We start from the raw sequence: 12,299 nt of genomic DNA, 5'->3' as shown, positions 1-12,299 counted from the left end.
TTACAAGATTCTGGCCTGTTAGACATTATTTTAAAAATGAACCCTTTAGTGAAAGGTTTCATTGGGAAAATTTATAATTTACTATTACAACAGAATAACTATCCTTTACTTAAGATTAAGCAAGATTGGGAAAGGGAGCTTAAAGTGACCTTGATAACAGAGGATTGGTTGTGAATTTTGAAGTTGGTCAACTCTTCTTCGATTTGTGCCAGTCATTCTCTAATTTAATTTAAAATTGTACATCGTTGTTATTTGACAAAGGAGAGATTGTCTAAAATATTTCCTAATGTAAATAGTCAGTGTGATAGATGTAAAACTGAGACAGCTACATTAACACATATGTTTTGGTCGTGTTCTGTATTGAAACAGTTTTGGAAATCTATTTTTTCTACAATTTCTAAAGCTTTAAAAATCAATTTACAACCGAATAAATTGACAGTTTTGTTTGGTATAATCCCTCAATATATTCACGGTATTTCTATATCAGACCAACACGGGATCCAATAGGAAAGGTGGAGTCCAATTGAGAGTGTGGGTGGATTGGGTAATGGAAGAGGGCGGGGTCCCATTGGGAGTGTGTACAGGAGGAATGGGAATTGTGGGATCCCTTTGGAAATGGGGACATTAGGGGTGACAGAAAGGGTGGGGTCTCATTGGGAGTACAGGTGGAAGGAAGGAATGCGAAAGGGTGGGTTTCAGTGGGATTGTGTATTGTGGGAGTGAATGGGGAGCGGTGGGATCCCACTGGGAGTGCGGCGCTGTGAGCGAACGAGAAGGGATGACTGGGAGTGTGGATGGTGGAAGTGAAAGGGAATGGGTAGGGGTCCATTGTGAATGTGTGGGTGGTAGGGAATGGGAAGGGGTGGGGTCCAATGAGAGTGCAGCTGGTCGGGGTGGGGTCCCACTGGGAGGGTGGATGGTGGGACTTGCTGCCAGTGGGAGTAAAAAAGATGGGCTAGCATCCCATTTGGAGTGTGGGCGGTGGGAGTGAAATGGAAGGGCTGGTGTCCCATTAAGAGTGATTGGGAAGAGGTGGGATCCCATTAGGAGTGCGGCCAGTGGAAGTGAATGAGAAGGGATGGGGTCCCATTGAGAGTGTGGACGGTGGGAGTGAAGTGCATGGGAAAGGGGTGTGTTCTCATTGGGAGTGTGGACGGTGGGAGTGAATATGAACGGGTGGGATCCCATTGGGAGAGCTGTCGGTGGGAGTGAATGATGGGTGGTGAGTTCCCATTGGGAGTACGGATGGTGGCTGTGAATGGGAAGGGGCGCAGTCCCATTTATGATGCGGACGGTGGGAGTGAATATGAAGGTGTGGGGTCAGGTTGAGGATGTGGATGGTGAGAGTGAATGGGAAGGGGTGGGGTCCCATTGCGAGTTAATGAGAAGAGGAGGGATCCCATTGAGAGTGTGGATGGTGGGAGTGAAGTGCATGGGAAAGGGGCGTGTTCTCATTGGGAGTGTGGACGGTGGGAGTGAAGAGGTGGTGTCCCCCACTGGGAATGTGGCCAGCGGGAGTGAATGGGAAGGGATAAGATCCCTTTGAGAGTGAAAGAGTGGGGGTGTGGTCTCACTGGGAGTATGGACTGTGGGAGTGAATGGGATGGGGTGGCATCCCATTGGGAGTGCGGCAGTGGTAGTGAATGGGAAATGGTGAGGTCCCATTGGGGGTGTGGACTTTGGGAGTGACTACTGTCCCCATTAGGACTGTGGATGGTGGAAGTGAATGGCAAGTGTGGGGGTCCCTTTGGGAATGAGGGTGATGGGAGTGAATGGGAAGGGATGGGGTCCCATTGGGAAAGTGAACAGTGTGAATGAATGGGAAGGGTTTGGATCCTATTGGGTGTGCAGAGGGTGGGGGTGAATGGGAATGGTTGGAGTCCCATTTGGAATGAATACAGTGTGAGTAAACAGGAAGGGGCGGGGTTCCATCGAGATTGAGGATGGTGGGAGTGAATGGGAAAGGGTGGGGTCCCATTGGGAGTGTGGATGGTGGGAGTGCATGGCAAGAGATGGGTCCCATTGGGAGAATGAAAGGTTGGTGTGAATAGCTGAATGGAAAGGGACAGGGTCCCATTGAGAACGTGGTCGGTGCGAGTGAATGGAAAAAGGTGGTGTTTCATTGGGAGTGAATGGGAAGAGGCATGGTCCCATTGGGAGAGTGGATAGAGGGAGTGGATGGGATGGGATGAGGTAGAGTGGATGGTGGGAGTGTATGGGAAGGATTGAGGTCCCATTGAAAGCGAATGGGATGGAGTGTGGTTCCAGTGGGAGTGTGGACAGTGGGAGTGAATTTGAATGGGGGGGATCCCATTGGGAGAGCTGTCGGTGGGAGTGAATGACAAGTGATAAGGTCCCTCTGGGAGTACAGACGGTGGAGGTGAATGGGAAGGGGTGGAGTCCCATTTGGAGTCCAGACAGTGTGAGCCAATCGGAAAGGATGGGGTCCTGTTGGGAGAGTGGACAGTGGGAGTGAATGGGGAGGGGTGGTGTCCTGTGGGAATGTGGATGATGGGAGTGAATGAGAAAGGGTGGGGTCTCACTGGGAACGTGGATAGCAGGGTTGATGGGAAGAGGTGGGTCCCTTTGGGAAATTAAAAAAAGCATGTCAAAAGGGCAATGTTATGATATTCATGGTACATTTTAACATGCCTATCGATTGGGAAAATTAGGTTGGTAATGGGTCTGAAGAGAGTGAATTTATTGAATGGCTGCGAGATGGCTTTTTTGAGGTGTTTTGTCATTGAGCCGACTAGAGGATCAGCTATACTGGGTTGGGTGTTATGTAATGAACCAGAGGCGATTAGGGAGCTCAAGGTAAAAGAACCGTAAGGAGGCAGAGATCACAATGTGATTGAGTCCAACTTGAAATTTGATAGGGAGAAAGCAAAGTGAGACATAGCAGTATTTCAGTGGGGTAAAGGTAGTTACAGTGGTGTGGGAGAGGAGATGGCCAAAGTAAGTTGGAAGGAGATGCTGGCAGGGATGACAACAGAGCAATAATGGCTTGAGTTTCTGGGAAAAATGAGGAAGATGCAGGATAGATGTATTCCAAAAACAAAGAAATACTCAAATGGCAAAATAATATAACCGTGCCTGACAAGGAAAGTCAAAGCTAATGTAAAAGCAAAAGAGAGGGCATACAACAAAGCAAGAATTAGCGAGAAGACAGAGGATTCGGAAGCTTTTAAAACCCTACAGAGAGCAACTAAAAGAATTATTAGGATGAAAAAAAATGAAAATATGAAAGCAAGTTAGCAAACAATATCAAAATGGATAGTAAAAGCTTTTTCAAGTATGTAAAAAATAAAAGAGAGATGAGAGTGGATATAGGACCACTAGAAAATAAGGCCAGAGTTATAATAATGGGGGACAAGGAGATGGCAGATGTACTAAATGAGTATTTTGCATCAGTCATCACTGTGGAATTCACTAGCAGTGTGCCAGATGTTGAAAGGTGTGAGGGAAGAGAATTGAATGCAGTTACTATTACAAGGGAAAAGGTGCTCAAAAAGCTGAAAGATCTAGGGGTACCTAAGTCAGCAGGACCAGATGAACTGCACCTTAGGTTCTGAAAGTGGTAGCGGTAGAGATTGTGAATTTGAATTGAGTTTATTACTTACATCTTTCACATACATGGGGAGTAAAAATCTTTACGTTACATCTCCGTCTAAAGGTGCAATTTATAGTAAATTCTATGTACAATAGGACAGTCAATATAGCATAGAAATACAATTGTATCAGCCTGAATTAATCAGTCTGATAGCCTGGTGGAAGAAGCTATCCCGGAGCTTATTGCTCCTGGCTTTTATGCTGTGGTACTGTTTCTCGGATGGTAGCAGATGGAACAGTTTGTGGTTGGGGTGATTCCCATTGGGAGTGCAGATGGTGAGAGTGAATAGAAAGGGTGGAGTCCCATTGGGAGTGGTGATGGCAGGGATGATTGGAAGGGGAGGAATCCCTTTGGGAGAGTGGGCGGTGGTAGTGAATTGTGAAAGGGTGGAGTTCCGTTGGGAGAGAGAATGCTGGGAGTGAATGTGAATTGGTGCGGTCCCAGTGGAGGTGTGGACTGTGGGAAAAGCTGTGGTCCAGTTGGGAGTGTCCACGGTTGGAGTGATATGGTCCCACTTGAAATGTGGTCGGAGTGGATGGGAAGTAGTCAGTCCACTGGGAGCGATTGTTAAGTGAATACAAAGGAGTGGTGTCCCATTGGGAGTGAATGGGAAAAAGTGGGTCCCATTGGGAATGTGAACGGTGGCATGGAAGAGGTGGGGTCCTATTGGGAGAGTAGACGATGGGAGTGAATGGGATGGGTGAGGTCCATTGTGAGTGTGGACATCGGGTGTGAATGGCAAGGGATGGGTCCCATTAGGAGAGTTGACAATGGCGTGATTGAGAAAGGCAGGATCCCTTTGGGAATGTGGACGGTGGGATGAATTAATCTGGGGGGAGACGTTGGAAGTATGAACAGTGGAGAGAATGAGAAAGTGGCTGGTTCTTTTGGCTCGAAGATAATCTTTCCTACGTAGCTACCCAACAGTCTTTATCTTTTTGTATTTCTGCCTGTATGTCCGTTTGTGTATCTATCTATTTATCCATCTATCTATCGATCTATCTGAGTAACTATCTCTCTCTCTCTAATTTTCTCTTTCTCTGTATCTCTCCCTCTCTTCCTCTTTCTTACCTCTATCTCACTCTCGCTCACACGACAGCATCACCCCCGCCCCCCCCCCAACACCACCGAGTGATTGATTGAATGATTCAGCTCGGTCTCCTCCCCCCTTCCACCCCTCCCTCCGCTGCTTTGGGTGCCTGGCTCTTCCCACTCTCCGCTGCCCATTACTGCTTCGTCCCTCGTTCCGCTCAGCTCGCTCCACCCTCTCCGCCAGCCAAGGGCAGCCTCACTCAAGATGATGGGCCCGGGTCTGTGCTCGCTTCTTCTCTCCTTTTGCCTCGCCCTCAGTTCCTTGCAACCGGCCAAGAGCAAGGTAAGTTGGAGAAATGACACGGTTCCGGACAGGTCGGCCGGGGTTGAGAGAAGGAGAGATCCCACAGGGACAGTCTGGCGCCATGTCGCCGCTGACCGGCTGCTGTCTGCGCTGCTGCACACAGCGGCGTCACATCGGTCCCAGCCCCTGCATGAGCGCTGTCCGCGGTGCTGAATGCAGAAGCGCCACGTCGGTGGTCCGAGTCCCCGAACCTGCTGCGCAGTCCCCGGTGCTGAACAGAGCGGTGTCACGTCGCCGGTCCCAGTCCTTGACCGGCTGCTGTCCGCAGTGCTGGAAACCACTGGTTCTGCCGCCACCCAGGCACTCGATGCCCCTCTCTTGTACTTTCCCCGTACGTGAGCCCCTGTCTCCTCCCCTTCTCCCTGTATCTGTTAAACCTCCCTTATGCTTTCTTTCATCTTTTCCTTTCTAACTCCCTTCCCACTCTCCTTCGCCATCTTTTCTCTCATCTTACAATTACCTCTTGTTTTCTTCCTCTTTTTTCACGTTTCCTTCTTTCCTTTCTCTTTCTATACATCTCTCTCTTCATCATTCTTCCTCTCCCTCTCTGCATAGATGCCAAATCCATCTCTCCCCCACTTCATTCTCTCCCTTCCCATTTCTCCTATCCCCACCCCTTCTTCCTTGCTCATTCCCCTATATTTTGCCCCCCTTTCTCTCCGTTCCCCACTTACTCCTCCACCCTCTCTTCCATCTCTCACTCACTTCGTCCGTCTCTAATCCACTCGTTCTCTCCCTTTCTAACTCTTCCTCTCTTACTTCCTCCACTCCAGCACTATCTTTCCCTCTCACTCACCGCACTCGTCTTTTTCTCACTCTGTGCTTCATTTCTTTCTCACTTACTGTCACTCATTCCTTCGCCTTTCCATTCCAGTTTTTTGTTTTTGTCCCCAAGAAACAAACATTTCGCAGTGCGTCTCTCTCTCTGATAATGACAGAGCAAGCGCAGTGCCCTCTAACAGCAATTTTTTTCTCTCTATAAAGAATCTGCAGTTGTGCAACACCAAAAGGGAGACATTTTCACTTAACAGGTGTCTAGACTTTTCAGTGAGACGTTTACGTGACTCTCTTCACTGTAAACAAATCAATTGAGATGCTGCCTCGCAGTCTCTCCTTCACATACACAGTGTCTCTCGCTCTCTTTGTTTCTTTTTCGATCCCCCTGTTTAGACCATAAGACCATACGATATAGGAGGTGAATCAGGCCATTCAGCCATTGAGTCTGCTCCTCCATTCCATCATGGCTGAATTATTATCCCTGTGAACCCCAATCCCTTTCTATCTCTCTTGCTTCTCTTTCATCTACACCATTTCTACTTCTTTCCGTCTTTCTTTCTCCATTTCTCTTTCACTCTCTCTCTCTTGTTCTCTGCTTCTCTCTCTGAGGCTCTCTTTCACACACTTGCCTCTCCAAGCAACACACACACACAAAATGCTGGTGAACGCAGCCGGCCAGGCAGCATCTACAGGAAGAGGTATGGGCCGAGACCCTTCGTCAGGACTAACTGGGCTAACACATTTTTTGATGTGTATTGCTTGAATTTCCAGCATTTGCAGATTTCCTTGTGCTTGCCTCTCCACATGTGTCTCTCTCAGTCTCTCCTGCACCCTATCTCTTTGCCTCTGCCCCATCTCTGTCTCACTCTCTCAGCCACTGAGCTTTTCAGAGGGCGGGTGAGGTGCCGATCGAGTGGTCTGCTCTGCCCCGGACAGGTGTCAAGCTCTTGCGAGAGTTGCTGGAGCCACACTCACCCCAGACAAGTGGAGAGTGTCCCGTCACCTTTATAACTTGTAGATGGGGGGGGGGGGGGTAATGTGGCGGATGTGGAGTGCAAGGGCTAACTCCACCCAGAGAAATAGAGAGTGTCCCATCACACTCATGACTTGTATATGGGTGGGGGGGGGGGAGGTAATGTGGTGGATACGGAATGTATGGACGCAGGTAAGTGGGGAGCATCCCACCGCAAGCTTCCACGCTGCACAGCACTTTCACCACCTCTCCACAGTGTAGATCTCCCTCAGTGCCTTTCCCACAGCGTAGCACTCCCCCGCCACTCCACCCACAGCACAAAGCTCCCTCAGCACCCCACAGCACTGCGCAGAAGCCCTGCCAATGCAGACTTTCCCTGCATTGGTTTCAGGGCTCCCCGCTCAGTCCTGCATTGTTTACTGATGTTTATCAGCGTGTTTGCTGTTAACTACGCAAACAGCCGCCGTCTCCCTGCTGAGTCTCCACGGCAACCGGTCAAAATGCAGATCCATCCCAGCCCGGACGATGACGTCACACCCTCTGCAGCCCTCTCATTGAGCGGGATGGCGGCCTTTAATCACGAGCCCACTCCCCACTCCATGACGACCCTCTGTGCCACACACCAGGAGTCCATGATGAGACGGTGTAGACGAGAGAGAGCTTCATTCTGTGTCTGACCCCGGGAGTGTTTGATGGGACGGTGAGGTGGAAGTTCCATTTCCTCCAGCATCTGAATACACTATATTATTTATCCCTCTCATTCCTCCATCGTCCACCCCTCAATCTCTCCTCTGCACCTCACCTTTACCGCTTAGATCCTGTGACCCTCCTCTTCCTCCCTCTCCTCTCCCAATCTCTCCCTCACCTCCACTAACTCTCTCTTCACTTTCTCTGCCCCCCTTTCCTCCCTTGATACCCTCCCCTCTCTCTCAGCTCATTAATTAACCTTCTTTGATTCCCTCCTCTTTGACTTCCTCCCACTCCAGCTCCTCTTCCCCTACTTTCCCCCTCCCCTCCCCTCTATACCCTCCATACACCCCTGCCATCCTCCTCTCTCACCCACATACACCCTCTCTTTCTCTCCCGGCCCCTTTCTGCTAGCTTCCCTCCTCATTACACAAATTCTTCTCCCTCACTCCCACTAACTCTCCTCTCTACCCCCCATCCCCTCATCTCACCTACAATAACACTCTCTCTATCCCAGCACTTCTCCCGATGCCTCTCCCTGTATACCTTCCCCGACTGCCTCCTCCTACCTCACTCCCACTAACTCCTCTCTGCCCTAGTCCCTCAACCCACCTTCCTCGATCGACATCCTCATTCCTCCCCATCCCGACTAATCTCCTCCTGCCCTGGTCCCTACGAGGTCTCCGCCCATCTCCTCCCTCGTTACCCTCCCCCTGACTGATTCCTCCCACTCTGCACACCCTGACTAGGGAAAGTTAGGAATTTTGAGGCGATTTGGTATGTCACCAAAGACACTCGCAAATTTCTGCAGATGACAGTACAAGCAACCCGGGTTCAATTCCTGTCGATGTCTGTAAAGGCTGATTTATACTTGAGCGTAACACTCACAACACGCTGGAGGAACTCAGCAGGTCGGGCAGCATCCGTAGAAAAGAACAGTCAACGTTTTGGGCCGGACCCCTTTGTCAGGACTGTAGAAGGAGGGGGCAGAGGCCCTATAAAGAAGGTGGGGGGGAGGGTGGGAAGGAGAAGGCTGGTAGGTTCCAGGTGAAAAACCGGTAAGGGGAAAGATAAAGGGGTGGGGGAAGGAAGTCAGGGAGGGGATAGGCAGGAAAGGTGAAGAAGGAATAGGGGAAAACACAATGGGTAGTAGAAGGAGGCGGAACCATGAGGGAGGTGATAGGCAGCTGGGGGAGGGGCAGAGTGAAATAGGGATAGAGGAAGGGAGGGGGAGGGAATTACCGGAAGTTGGAGAATTCTATGTTCATACCAAGGGGCTGGAGACTACCTAGACGGTATATGAGGTGTTGCTCCTCTAACCTGAGTTTAGCCTCATCATGGCAGTAGAGGAGGCCATGTATGGACATATCTGAATAGGAATGGGAAGCAGAGTTGAGGTGGGTGGCTACCGGGAGATCCTGTCTGTTGTGGTGGACATGGAACCTACCAGCCTTCTCCTCCCCCCCCAACACATCTTCTTTATAGGGCCTCTGCCCCCTCCCTCTTCAGTCCTGACGAAGGTTCTCGGCCAGAAACGTTGACTGATCGTTTCCACGGACGCTGCCCGACCTGCTGAGTTCCTCCAGCGTGTTGTGAGTGTTGCTTTGACCCCAGCATCTGCAGAGTATTTTGTGTATACTTGTGCGTACTAGTTTATCCGTAGCCTGCGCAAATGGGCTACGCCGTTGTGAGCATTGTGCTTGTGCATTGCTGTGTCCGCGTCTCTCTGCAATTCACCGTCACAACGCTAGTTGGCGCTGGGGTTTCCTAAGCCACTGTGTTGAGTTTCTTCGTGTTGAAACTCAAACTTCACTCAATGGCGACTGAATCAGAAGGAGGGTGAATTTTCTGTGGTTGTCCGGCCGCTGAGAGGCATGGACAAGGAAATGTTCCCACCGTCACCTCGCGGGTTTCCTCCGGGTGCTCCGGCTTCCTCCCACAGTCCAAAGGCCTATCAGTTGGCAGATTGTAAGCTGTCCCATGATTTGGGGGATTGCTGGGCTCGGAGGACCGGAAGGGCCCGTTCCGAGCTGCACTCGATAAGTAAACGGGATGTACCGGCCCGGGGCGGGCATTCGAACCGTCTGACACAGAGGCTCCAATGCACAGTGTTGGAAAAACGCTGCAGAGGTTTGTAAACGCAGTCAGCTCCATCACGGGCACTAGCCTCCCCAGCAGCCAGAAGACTTCAAAAGGCGTCAAATCAACAGCGTCCATCGTGAAGGACGCCCATCACCCGGGCATACCGTCTTGTCATTTCTACCTGAAGGCACACACTCAACGATTCAGGAACAGCTTCTTCCCCTCTGCCATCCGATTCCTGAATGGACAATGAACCCCAGGAACCTCAACAATTCATCCTCTTTCTGTACCACGTATTTAATTTATTTTTATTATCTCTCTCTGGTTATCGATCCCATGGGATGATGATGGTTCCTTTCAGTTTTCTAAAAGGAACAGCGTGTGTGTTGCTTGAATTTCCAGCATCTGCAGAATTCCTGTTAGCGGGTGCGTGAGTGGATTTTAGGTGAGTAGGGGGTTGCACAGGTACGGACCCACCCTCTCGCCATCCCCTCCCGGCATGGTGGGGTCCAAGACGGCTGGGGGAGGTTCCGTTGCGGTGACTGGCCAGACCAAGCTTCGATGCAAGGGATGCCCTTTCCGCGCTTCACGGCACGTGGATTTAGTTTTAGTAAATTATAATAAATGTAGGCGATATTAAACCCGGCTCTGATTTTCCCCACTCTCCCGGGGTTCCCAACCTGGATTCCACGAGACCCCTCGGTTCACGGTAGAGGTTCATGACATAGAAAAGGTTGGGGACCCCTGGAGATCTACGCCTTGCACCCGGCTCCAACCCTCACCCCTGTCTCTCTCTCTTCCGTCACCCTACTAACTCTCGCTCTGTCTCTCTCTACCCCCGCAGCCCCTCTCCCCAATGCCGGAGCCGGCGTCGCTGACTCGCCACCGGAGAGAAGCCCTGCCCTACGAGGCCGGCATGTTCGCCTACCCGCCGAACGAGGCGATGCCCCCGGCGCTGGGCCCCGGTGAGCGGCAGCAGCTGGAGCGGCTAGCGTTGGGCTTGGCGCTGGGACCGGAGCCGCTGGAGCAGGCCCTGCGGCGGTTGGCGGAGGAGGAGCGGCGGCGGAGGGAGGAAGAGCGGGAGGCCGTCTATCTGAGCCGCTTGCTGCGGGCCTGGCGGGACCTGGGCCTGGCCGAAGACTACCCGGCCGAAGGGAGGCCGAGGGGCGGCTACCGGGACTACGAGGAGCCGGCGGCCCGGGGTCCAGTCTACGTGCCAGGCCGGGGGAGGGGAGATGAGGCGGACGAGGAGCAGGGCGGAGGCGAAGAGGAGGAAGCCATGCGCTACGTGCTGGGCCGGCTCCTGGCCGAGGTCGAGGCGGCCGGAGGATCAGGAGGTGCCCGGAGGATGAGGAGGAGCTCGGAGCTGAGCCCCGCAGCGCCCAACCTGCTGCGGGTCAAACGGCTGGGGGAGGAGGAGGGTCCGGGGGGACAGGTTCCGGGCGACGGGCCGATGGGCCGTCCAAGGGGGCGGGGGAGCCTCTCAGGGATGGGGGCAGCGGCGGCGATTCCCCGTGATCGCAGGTACCTCCCGGACGTGTCCTTCTTGCCTGAGTGAACAGACCCATCTCCGACCCCAGGAGATCCCCGGCTCCCCCACCCTACCCTACGCTACCCACGCCCGGTCTGCTCTCTCCTCACGGCCGGAGGGTGGGGCGGCCGCTCGCTGTGTCTGTGCGTCTCTCGTCTATAAACTTAACGCCTTGGACTCAATAAAATACCCGTGACATCGTCGGAGTGTGGATCTGTTGGGGCAGAGCGGAGGAGGGAGAGAGGGAGGGGAGGGGGAAGGAGAGGCTTGAGGGGGGAGGGGGAGGGAGGGGAGTGGGGATGAGTAGAGAGGGGACTGGGGGAGGGAGGTAGACGGGAGGGGGGAGGTCGAAGGGGAGGGAGGGAGGGATGGGAGTGGGGGCAGAGATGGGAGGGAGAGGGGGAGAAGGGAGCGATGGGAGGGAGGGGAGTGGGGGAGGGAGGTCGGAGGGAGGGGAGTGGGGGAGGGAGGTCGAAGGGAGGGGGAGGGAGGGATGGGAGTAGGGGGGAGAGGGAGAGGGATGGGAGGGGGAGGTCGAAGGGGAGGGGGAATAGGAGTGGGAAGGGGGAGAGATGGGGAGGGGGAGGGGGAGGGGAGAGATGAGAGTGGGGGAGATGGGAGGGGGATGTGGGGGAGGGGAGAGATGGGAGGGGGGATGTGGGGAGGGGAGAGATGGGAGGGGGGATGTAGGGGAGGGGAGAGATGGGAGGGGGGATGTGGGGGAGGGGGGATGTGGGGGAGGGCAGAGATGGGAGGGGGGAGGGGGAGAGATGAAAGTGGGGAGAGGGAGGGGAGTGGGGGACGGAGGGAGGGGGAAGAGATGGGAGTGGGGAGAGGGAGAGGGAGGGGAGTGGGGGACGGAGGGAGGGGGAGAGAGGGGAGTGGGGGACGGAGGGAGGGGGAGAGAGGGGAGTGGGGGACGGAGGGAGGGGGAGAGATGGGAGTGGGGGACGGAGGGAGGGGGAGAGATGGAAGTGGGGGAGGGGAGAGCGAGGGAGAATGGTAGGGGAGGGAAGGAGAGGGGGAGATGGGAGTGGGAGAGGGGTGAGGGAGATAAGGAGGGGGAGGGGAGAGATGGGAGGGGGATGTGGGGGAGGGGAGAGATGGGAGGGGGATGTGGGGGAGGGGGATGTGGGGGAGGGGGAGAGATGGGAGGGGGATGTGGGGGAGGGGAGAGATGGGAGTGGGGGGAGAGATGGGAGTGGGGAGAGGGAGGGAGTGGGGGACGGAGGGAGGGGGA

The 12,299-nt window shown here is 53.5% G+C and overlaps 1 protein-coding gene across 2 annotated transcripts; it reads left to right on the top strand.

Moving 5' to 3' along the window:
• Positions 1-4,849: 4,849 nt before the first annotated feature.
• Positions 4,850-11,254, top strand: pcsk1nl (proprotein convertase subtilisin/kexin type 1 inhibitor, like). Of its 2 annotated transcripts, none has more exons than XM_072250766.1 (2): positions 4,850-4,988; positions 10,373-11,254. In XM_072250766.1, exons 1-2 carry the CDS (start codon positions 4,911-4,913, stop codon positions 11,084-11,086), a joined length of 792 nt encoding a protein of 263 aa, XP_072106867.1. In that variant the 5' UTR covers positions 4,850-4,910; the 3' UTR covers positions 11,087-11,254. The 2 variants fall into 2 exon arrangements, with proteins under 2 accessions (XP_072106867.1, XP_072106868.1); XM_072250767.1 differs by lacking the exon at positions 4,850-4,988 and adding an exon at positions 9,805-9,973.
• Positions 11,255-12,299: the final 1,045 nt, after the last annotated feature.

Source organism: Mobula birostris, unplaced genomic scaffold (assembly GCF_030028105.1).
Source record: "Mobula birostris isolate sMobBir1 unplaced genomic scaffold, sMobBir1.hap1 scaffold_617, whole genome shotgun sequence".
Classification (NCBI taxonomy): Eukaryota; Metazoa; Chordata; class Chondrichthyes; order Myliobatiformes; family Myliobatidae; genus Mobula; species Mobula birostris.
Note: the sequence above shows the minus strand (reverse complement) of the source record. Positions and strands in the feature narration are given on the sequence as shown.

Coding starts and splice junctions, on each gene's coding strand:
- pcsk1nl (XM_072250766.1), top strand. CDS start 4,911: ATGATGGGCCCGGGTCTGTGCTCGCTTCTTCTCTCCTTTTGCCTCGCC. Junction 4,989..10,372: donor TGCAACCGGCCAAGAGCAAG/GTAAGTTGGAGA, acceptor CTACCCCCGCAG/CCCCTCTCCCCAATGCCGGA.